Source organism: Salminus brasiliensis, chromosome 16 (genome assembly GCF_030463535.1).
Source record: "Salminus brasiliensis chromosome 16, fSalBra1.hap2, whole genome shotgun sequence".
Classification (NCBI taxonomy): Eukaryota; Metazoa; Chordata; class Actinopteri; order Characiformes; family Bryconidae; genus Salminus; species Salminus brasiliensis.
The window spans coordinates 6,451,650-6,462,756 of NC_132893.1; the positions used below are offsets into that span (position 1 = coordinate 6,451,650).

Below are 11,107 nucleotides of genomic sequence, written 5' to 3' on the forward strand. Positions count from 1 at the left end.
ATCAGTCTAATCAGACTTTCCTAGTCTTGCAATTATATGGTCATATATAATAAATAAATAAATAAATAAATAAATAATAGTATTTCCACTAGGTGACAGCCTATTGCATCCAGTCAGTTATTGACGCAGATATCTACAGAGAACAGCTAACTGGCTCCCTCCAGTGTCCGAACTGCAGACTGCAGCTGGCTTCACATTTGCAGATCAATGTAAATATCAATACTGAGCAATGAAACCCTAAGCAGTAACATAAAGCATTACTGACAGTATTGATAACCGCTCTGCACCAGCAGCTACGGGAAAGCTCTAATGGAACAAGAAATGTAGCCCACACATTTTATGTCAGTCTCTTAGACCTCTTTGTTTTAATGGCAAAAATGTATAAATCTGTATATCAATACAACAAATATGAGAACAGGTCAATATAGCTCATATATATGACATAATAAATAAAATTCAGTTTTAGAGAATGCTAGAGCAAAGGACATGTATTTTCAGGCCTTCAGAGATGATTTCTGGAAACTGAAAGACACATCTGTAATTGCGGTTCATATTTATTCAAGATGCTTGTATAAAACAGTGAATATTTTATATAACTATTCAGTTTAGCTTGGAAGCAAAAGGGTTACATGTGTACAATGGAAAATTGTCCAATGTAAGTATTTTTTTCCAGTGGTGTAAGTAGATAAAAAGCCATGTGAGCTCTCCAAATGGTCAGGACTTCAAGAGCAGAACTGAAGACCATATGTCAGAATGGTCAGAATTAGCCACCAGCATAATTTTTAACTGACAGAGAAAACTAACCAATCACATTCTGATTTCCAGAGGGAGCAAAGATGATGTCCTACATATGTATCTATTAGAAAAACCAGGCTATTCAGTCAGTTCACAGCAGAGACACAAAAACAGTTATCATAGCACTGCTAAACACAAGGTCAATTATATGCTTCAGGCTTCAAATCAAACAGGAAATGACTTTTATAATCAAATGTCCGTGTTTAATCTAGAACAGCCAAAAGAACGTTCCAGTGCATTGCCGTTAGCTTAGCGCTGATAAACTACTATAATGCCATAGGGGCTAGCAGAAATGAGCATTATTGTATTGAATTTTGACATTAGGCCTGGCTCTAACAGGCACGGTTCACCAATGCCATGTTGAAGACTGAACTGCAGATCAGACACACGGTCAGTCTTAGAAATGTAACATTATTTCATACTCATAAAGCTCTACATTAGCTGACAGGTCCCTCTTCCACCTAATGGTACCTAGCATCTTCAGCCTAATGTTCTTATCACGTTCACTGTTGCATAATATACACAATAAACAGTAGGCTGTGCACCCCGGGAGCTGAATAAATATGCCCTCACACATAATCTCACGCTCGGCCACCCAGTCATGTCATGAAAACGTAGTTAGGCCTAGTCTAACTGAACTGGTCTTCAGAAGCACCTCTGTGAGACTCACACTATAGACTGAAAACGTAGTTTTCATGTTACTAAGATTAGATTTATATGAAAACAGTCACCAGCAGGCCTGAGCAGCAAGTTCTGGGCCATGAAGGATATGTTCAGTAACAGTACGATAGATGCGGGAAGTGGCGGATTGCTGTGAGCAGGCACTTTATTTATTTATTTGTTTGTTTGTTTGTTTGTTTATTTTATACACATTTACACTAGAGATGTTTATTAGATACAGTGATACAGTGTACATCTATTACATACAGTGGTGTTTAAAATTTGGGCACCCCTGGTCAATTTCTTCATCTGGAGTTCAATAAATACATCATTAAATATCAGTTTGAAATGATATCAAAAATATAGATGTCATATTGTCAGAATTTGTGCATCCGTATTTAGGTGGTGGACCATTCTGAGCACAGCACTGATAAAATTTTTACACACTATGTGTGCACAGACTGTCCACTTTATTAGAAACACGGACACAAGATCATCTAGCTCTTCATCATGTTCAGTTTTTGTAAAACCCTTAGAAGAACCCTTTGCAGCACCTTTATTTTTTAAGAGTGTAGGCGTTTCTGATTAAATGGATAAAGGTAGGAGTCTCTAATAAACCGGCAACTCTGTTCACTTGTAAGTTCTCCTGCAGGACAGTGTCCACTATATGTAGAGAAGCTCTTCATGAAGGCTTGAAATGAAACGCCTGTGCATTATTGACTCTAGGAACTGTAGTTTTAGGCCTAATCTAATTGAACTGGTCTTCAGAAGCACCTCTGTGAGAGTCACACTGTAGACTGAAAATGTTTATTATACTATAAAACTCACTGTTTTATACCAATTCAGATCAGTTCTGAAGTTCACTGATAAAACTTATGTGAGTTTATGTACCAAAAACAATCAGTGCCTCATCGAACTCTCTTTATCCTTCCGAATTAAACCAGCTCTTTCTGTTATTAAGGCTTTAATGTTGCTATATATATATATATATATATATATATATATATATATATATATATATATATATATAAATCTAGGTAAATATAACAATATTTTAATAAAAAAAATATATATATAGCAAATTCTGTTCTGACTGGCTCAGTATTGTGCCTCATTCAAAAAGCAGTCTTGATCAACTTCATCAGCCTTGAGCAACTGTAGCATCAATGAGCAGAGTTAAGCTGCTGCAGGCTAAACTAAAGTGGATAAATATCATAATGCAATGGTTTTATGACATTATTACAAAAAATGAAATGGGTCGTTTTGTTAGATTAGTTTGCGTATAGGGCCAGTGGTACATTCTGAATTTTTAACAGCACTTACATACCACATAAAACTTGAAAATATGGTTTTCCTGGATATGAGCCCTTTAAAATTCGCTAGCAATTAGCTAGTATTTGCTGTTTAACTACATTTCTTTTATGAAAAGTTGCATATTCTGAGTAATATAGATCAGGTAGATCAAAAATAGATTAGTTAGTATGCCATGTGTCATTTGAAGTGCATCAGATGTGTTAAATATGGGCTAAAACCAAACTGCTGCTGAGCAGCAGATTACACAAAAAAGGACTGGGCTCCTAAGTGTTTTGTATATTTCGCATATGACTAAAATTTTTTTAAGGCAAATTCTAATAAATGAACACAATGTATGATACAGTCATTGAGGCAAAATATTACTTAGGGGTGGGCGATACAACAAAAGTAAAATTTCACAACACCTTATGAACATCTTGTAGAACATATGCAGAGGTGGGCATTCACTAGTTACAGGTAGTAGTTCCATTCGGTTTCATGGAAGCAAGTAATGGATGGAAAATTCTACTTTTAATTTGATGTGGATTACAGCATCTGCGCCACTTTGGAAGTTTATCATGTTATTTTAGGCCAAGGCCACTGATGCGGGACATACTGAGAAAGCCCACTGCAGTGCTGGCGGGTTAGTCAGTACTTAAAGCAGCATTATGTGAGAATTAGTATTTTTTGGGCTATCCTGGGCTTCCCCTACAGTTCTGGAGAGCAATTCACTTTTACACCACTGGCATGACTACAAATGTTACTTTGAGCGTCCCTCATTGACAGCTGTACACGTTGACGGGAGCAGTTATGGTGGTCTACAAGGTTCTGTATATTTTTCTTTGACTTTGCTTACGAGGATTATCCTCTTCCTCGTCTTCAGAAATAAAATCTCCTGATAAATGAATTACTCAATTACTCAATGACCGTTTCAACTGAAAGTTAGGTAAATGACGGGTGGTTCTTTGACTTTTGCACAGTACTGAATGCAGTCATATTACCCACCCCTACCTTCACACCACTGATGGCTCATAGGACTTCTCAGTCTGCAAGGCATAAGTGACAGTAATCCGCTTTAGGTCTGTGAATAGTTCCTGCTAAGACGAAGATTAGTCCACTGAAAATAACACCAACTAAATAATGAAATGACACCTGAAATTTGTTTCATGGAGGAGGAAGGGAATGCTGTCTGACCTGAGAAAGGCACACTGGAGCTCAACCCCAATCCACACACACACACACACACACACACACACACACACACACACACACACACACACACACACACACACACACACACACACCAGGCACACCAGTTCACACTGTGTAGTCCAACTCAGCATTCATGACTGTGTACATCTCATAGATGGTGTCCACAGTGGCGGTAAAGTTCACCAAGAACTGTTGAACGTTTGCCAGGCAGTCCTCCTCTGCAACCTCCTGACCTTTGGATAGGGCCTTCAGGAAGTCTGACCTGTATGGCGCAGCGAGAAGCGCCGCCTGAAGGAGAGAAAGAATGGGTTTAAATGGCCTTTAGAACAGTGATTCCCAACCCTGGCCCTGGAGGTGTCCTGACCCTGCATGATTTTGTGTTTACTTCAAATGGATTATCAGAGTTAAGAGAGTGAGAGTTCCACTAAAGCTTGGTTGGTCTTATCAATGCACAGAAAAGTAGCTACGCTAACAGTTGGAATTGAATGAGCAATGCAGGGATTGTGCAATGCATGCTGAGCAGTGTAGTGAGAGGAAATTGATTAATGGAAATGTGAAAGCAATAAAACAATTGTGAATCCTGTTAAACCTACGAGGCTGAGGGAGGCAAAGCTGCACACCAGAATATTATAGAACAGCTGTGCCCTAGGTAATACTGTACACTATTAGGGACATGCTGGGTTCTTTATACAACCTATCCCCTTGGAGTGTATATTAGGGTTGGGCGATAGCCATTTTTATATGATCATACCATCTCTAAATATCAGCAAGGTATACAGGAGGTAGATTAGCATGACTTTTACAAGCAGCACAGATTCTACGTTTATGTGGCTTCTGTACACTCTCATCCTGCGTTATTTTTAAACTGATAAATTATCAAATATAGTTCAGTAATCTGCAGGTGAACACTATGCACTATGAACAATGATTCACTTTTAAATGAATCATTCAATACATGTTAAACCAGCAGTCTGCAGACAGTTGAAAAGGTTCAACTGCTCTGAAGCAAGCGAGAGAAGCTGGTTAGCCTTAGTTTAGTTAGCAGGATAAGAATCTCGCTGACTGACTGAAATCTCATTAATTCGACACTAATGAATGGCCGAGATTGACATTTTCCCCCGTGGTGTTGGATCTGTAGCCCACTTGCTAAGCTAGTGTTTGTTTAGCTAGCCCGACTTCAGCTCCACCGGGTATCAGACAGCCTAGAGCAGCTGCTGTTAAGCTACCGACACCATCTGTGTTGACCATTAAACACGAGTCTGAGAGGGCAAAGTTGAGGGAGCGGTGTTGAGAGTAACAGAGCTAAGCAAAAACAGACAGATTAAATTGTGTTTGGACTCGTAGCTGGCTATCAAACACCACAGCACAGACTGTGTTCCAGCTAACTGGCATCGAATCTCACAAGTTTAGATGATTAAGCCTCATATCTGAGTCGAGTGAATGGCCTTGGGAGTGTTTTCCACTATTTTCGGGCACATTTAGTATACTGCCCCCCCCTCCATCTTTTTTTTTCACCAATCAGTGAGCTCCCACAGCCTCCCCACGCTGTGGCTTCCTTAAAGGCACATGGGGGAATAGGCTTAGTCAGCATTTTTAAATACCACAGTATACAGTATAACCGTAATGCCACCCACCTTAGGACTAAAACATTGTATCTCCAAAAGGCAACTTTACAGGAGAAGAAAAATAACCCTTTCTAACTTCCAATAGAAGTCAATGTGAAAAGATTTTATTCCAGGTCATTTGGGAGCATTTCTATTGATTCATTTATTTTGAAATTCTGACACAGCATGTAAAACGACTGTTAGATTTACATTATCTCAAAAAGTGAAAAGGACATACAAGGTTTTTGTGTGACAGCGACGATACACACATTGAGACATTAATGAATTAAAGCTGCATTTGGGATTGTAACTGGACCCAGAACTTGTTTTCTTTGTTGTGTTTTTCAGCCGTCTGCTGTTCACTGCCTGAGATTTGAGCTATGTTTATGGGTTTATTGGTGTTTAACCCTGACTGCCTGTCCTGACTATATTTCCTGGAATAGGCCTAATACAATTACTCAGCCTGTGCATCCCACCACCTCCGGCTCCTCTCCATTATGCTTATTTAATAACATAACCCGAGCGGCGCAGTGGCCTATGAAGGTTGCGGCCTGTGCCAGGAACTTGAGTTCAAATCCCAGAAACGCCACAGATGCCCATGGCTCAGACCACAGCTGGTTCTGGTCTTCACTGGGTGGCTTATGGTGGGTCATGGTACTCTCTGTATACTCAGGACTCCAGACTCTGGAGATGGTGTACATATACTTTGGGAGATAATGGGGAAATACTGACACCTAGGGGAAATCATAGGTTATGCAGAATTGATTTCACTTTTCTAATAAGATTCCCAGATTTGAATGGTTGTTGTGTGTGGGCCGGGTTAAGTCGCAAGTGTGCAACTTTCACTACCACTGTGTACAGTTCCCCTTTAATGCTATGACCATTTATAAGCATCAGAAAAATGTATATATTTCTGAATATAATTCTGATATATTTACCAGGGTAGCACTCCTTGGTAGGTTTTCCAGCTTGGTCTACTAAATTCATGTGGTTTTTGATATATACAGATGGAGCAATCGGCAACATAAAACTCAACATAGAATTTAATTTTATTGCTTTAGTACATCTGTACACTTTTTATGCCACCACTTGAGGAGGGCGAAGGCCAGCATTTGCTTGCTCCATGTCACATGAAGCCAGATAACCACATATTTCAACTAATGCAACATTAGCTTAAAGGAAAGTGTTAAGTGCCAGTTCTGTTATTTCAGCTAACAGAAGCCAGTGCTGTGCTGGCTAGTGTTGCACAGAGTAATAGAGGGGAGAGGGAACCTCACCTAAAGAAACTTAGGCCAGTTATGCTCTCTGGGACTCCATTAAGGCAACATTTAGACTGTTGCGCCACCCGGGGCCCCAATGTATACTTGTTATCTCTACAGTTTTTCACTGTTTCACAAGTTAACTGTGGGAAAAGGTAAAGTTAAGCTAACTCAATCTCTCTGCCCTTCAAAGGGTCATCTGAGGAATTTCATCAGGGACTCCTCCAAGAAAAAAAAACGGTGACGACAATTCAATGAGGGCATTTTAAAAAGAGTAGACAGATTCAGACAGTGGACATTGGGTTGGAGAGGATCAACACTGGAGAAATAAATGGGTACAGCAGCATAATCTCTCCCTTACTTCTTAGCACCCACCTTGAAAACCTTCTGAACTATCCAGCCATGATACTTCTTGAGGGCTTGATCGTAGGCCTTGGTGATGTTGACGCGGATGAGGTTGGGACTGTTTTCGTCCCGCTCTCCATCTGCCAGGCTTTGCAGCAGGATCTGAATGAAGCGTAGACCTCTGAAGAAGATGACAGGCAAAATCAGTAATAAGGTTTTTTTTTATGAACAGCCTATCTTTGCTCTATTTCAGCGTCATTCAGCTTAACTGGGATTGCTTTAACTGAACCATGTTAAGCCAACGTCACCCGTTTTCTGCTCTGCAAAGCAGATAAACATGAACCTGTTGGCATCTAGTGCCAGGCGTGGGCTAGAGGGGTATAAAACCGCCCAGCATTGACCTGTGGAGCAGTGGAATTTCCAGCATCCAGCATCCTGACCTCACTAACGTATCCTAACAAATCCTCACAGCAATGCTCCTCCAAAATGAAACGAGAGATAGTTACTGCCCCAAAAGCAGGATAAACTCCTAATATCCTTACTTACCGTTACCTAAATTCCTCAACTTTGATGAATAAGGGCAGGTATCTCGTCCAGCTCTACATGACAACCTCTGAAACTACTCACTGAGAAGAACTTTACACAGTACTGTATTTGTGCGGCACTACCTTGTACTGTCTCACCTTTTTAACCACATGAGAGCCAGCGTGGCCCCTGCTTTCGGCCACTCTGACCCGTAGATGACCTTCTCGGCCTCCAGAATCTTCTGGAGGGTCTCGTACTTGGCGGGGTCGGAATCATAAACAGCTCTGATTTTCTTGAAAGAATAAGAAGCAGTCCAGAGAGCGTGCACATGAGTCCATATGTGTTGGGGGGTTTCACAAATAAAAAAAATGAGGCAGGGTTACATTTGGAGTTCAGACTTACTGTGATGTTTCCATTGATGTCAGCTTTGATAGGAGCGAAAACCTTGGAACCGAGGCAGTCTGTCAAAAAGACAATGATGTTAAAGTAGAGCTGGGACATTAACCTAAAAACAAATCAAAACGACATTCAGAACCTCTAATTAATTCTTTTTTTTCTTTTTGTATATGTTTTTAATTTAAAAACGGATACTCATTCATATATAAATATATTTTATATATAAAATAAAAAAACATTTTAATATAAAAAAACTGCTTGATGGTTTATAAGAATGAAGGGATTTTTATTAAAATAATATATAAATAATGAATAACTAAAACATTAACAAGATAATGTATTCATTGTTTACATGTTTAAAATGTTGAAATAGAAGATTCAATTATTGCATGCAATCCATCTCATCGTACATGCATTGTTATTATTTGACTATTTGTTTAATTTACATAATTGAAACATTGATTTAACAATTTATTTTTATTTATTTATTTCACGGATGGACACTATGAAATAATTAAATCTGTCGACGTCATCCATCAAAGTCAGTGGATTTAACTCTAACGCTGTTCCAGGGGACTGGCTAGACTGCAAAGCAGGTCTAAAAGCTGCCCTAAGCTACCTTTTTACACAGAGACGCATACCTGAATGTGAAATTGCTGCATACATTTCTGCACTTTTAGTTTCTAAACTGGAATGAATTTTAAACAACAGTTAAAAACTGTTTGGTCGAGCTTAGCAAGATCATGTTTCCCTCTTTGCATGTGTTTATGCATTGTGGCAATTGTTTTTATTTTTAATAGCTCTGAAACTTTTCAAATGTGCAGTTACTCAACCAGTAAATGCTGTTTTTTCAAGCTTACTACATCGTATTTGGGATAAGATATAAACAAGTACAACCTATAAAAAGTGTAACACTATAAACACACTATATTGCCAAAAGTATTCGCTCGCCTGCCTTAGCACGCATATGAACTTGAGTAACATCCCATTCTTAATTCATAGGGTTTAATATGATGTCGGGCCACCCGTTGCAGCTATACCAGCTTCAACTCTTCTGGGAAGGCTTTCCACAGGGTCTAGGAGTGTCTTTATGGGAAATTTTGACCATTCTTCCAAAATTTGTGAGGTCAGACACTGATGTTGAACGAGAAGGCCTGGCTCGCAGTCTCCGCTTTAATTCATCCCAAAGGTATTCTACCGGGTTAAGGTTCAGGCCAGTCAGGTTCTTCTACACCAAACTCGCTTATCCATGTCTTTATGGACCTTGCTTTGTGCATTGGTGCTCAGTCATGTTGGAACAGGAAGGGACCATCCCCAAACTGTTCCCACAAAGTTGGGAGCATGAAATTAAGCAAAATCTCTTGGTATTCTGAAGCATTAAGAATTCCTTTCATTGAACCTAAAGGGCCGAACCCAACTACTGAAAAACAACCGCACACCATAATCCCCCCTCCACCAAACTTTACACTGTCCAGTGGCGGCATGCTTTACACCGCTGCATCCGATGCTTTGCATTGCGCTTGGTGATGTAAGGTTTGGATGCGGCTGCTCGGCCATAGAAACTCATTCTATAAAGCTCTCTACACACTGTTCTTCAGCTAACCTGAAGGCCACATGAAGTTTGGAGATCTGTGGCGAAAGACTCAGCAGAAAGTTGGCGACCTCTGCACACAATGTGCCTCATATTTAGTAGCAAAGCAATTTTACGTCTGGACTTGTTGCACAGGTGGCATCCCATCACGGTACCATGCTGGAATCCACTGAGCTCCTGAGAGCGACCCATTCATTCACAAATGTTTGAAGAAGCAGTCTGCATGCCTAGGTGCTTGGTTTTATACACCTGTGGCCATGGAATTGATTGGAACAATCAATCAATAATTTCGATGGGTGAGTGAATACTTTTGTCAATCAGGATTTATAGCCATCAATCAAGTATTTAAGTCAGAGTTGATATCGGTATCAATGTCGGAATCGGAAAGAAAGAAAGTGGTATCGGTGCATCCCTAGTTACAGTGCTATTTCCTCTCCATCATTGTAGTCAGTAGATTTTTGGAAATGCTGTCTGATTCAGACTATATTTACATTTATGGCATTTAACTTACATTTGAATGAAGTTACACAGGTAGGCGAATGTAGATGTTAGGAGACCTTGCCCAAGCACTCCTATTGGTATAGCATGGTATACTTGCCCAGCCAGAGAATTGAACCCCAATCTACCATCAGAAAATTGGTGGTGTTATCCACTATGCCAACCCACTACACCAACCCACACCAAAACTACTTGGAACTGTATTAAACTGAATGAAAAGTGCTGGTATCATTTGTCCAAGCCTTTTTTACACACAGACAAAGATCTCAGCAGCTGGCCAGGGTAAATCCAACCAACTTTGTTGGATGTTCTTGACCCCTGTGACCTAGAAGGCGGAGTGGCCTTCTTGGCCACTCCGCCTTCTAGGTCACAGGGGTCAAGAACATCCAACAAAGTTGGTCTAATTAGGGCAGTGAGCCCAGTGTTCTCTACTGAATATTTAATAACCCCTAGTTTAATATTAGGACACCACCACCACCACCACCACCACTGGGAACTCTGGGAGGTCCTTGGCCCCCATTATGTATGCAAATAAGCAACATTAGAAGGACCTGATCGTGATAAGAAAGCTTAATGGGAGCTTCATAAAAACAGGACCCCAGTAGGTGTTCCTCCATGGAGAACCTAGCTCAGCTGTAGATCACTTTAATGAGGCTGGGGTGGTCCATGGGGGACAAGCCTTAGACCTACAGTCCTAGCTAGATGAAGAGGCGCTGTCTCTGTCTCCGGCTAACGCGTAACGTTACTCACCGAAGAAAGGCGGTAGATGGGACACCGAGTCCAGAAACGCTTTCGTGGCAACTTCGTTGGTGTTCGGCAGCTGCACGAACTGGTGGTCCAGCAGAAGAGCCATCCTAAAAGCAGGAGATGAAGCCTGAGGAGAAACTGTGAAGAGCGTCAACAGCAACACGGTACAACCCGGAACAGCG

The 11,107-nt window shown here is 40.5% G+C and overlaps 1 protein-coding gene across 1 annotated transcript; it reads right to left on the minus strand.

Annotated features, from left to right (window-relative positions):
• Positions 1–335: 335 nt before the first annotated feature.
• Positions 336–11,107, minus strand: LOC140536587 (glycolipid transfer protein-like). The gene is made up of 5 exons (XM_072658477.1): positions 10,929–11,107; positions 8,096–8,154; positions 7,852–7,985; positions 7,199–7,349; positions 336–4,248 (listed from the first exon to the last, which is right to left on the minus strand). The coding sequence occupies exons 1-5, from the start codon at positions 11,029–11,031 to the stop codon at positions 4,066–4,068; spliced, it is 630 nt and encodes a 209-aa protein (XP_072514578.1). The 5' UTR covers positions 11,032–11,107; the 3' UTR covers positions 336–4,065.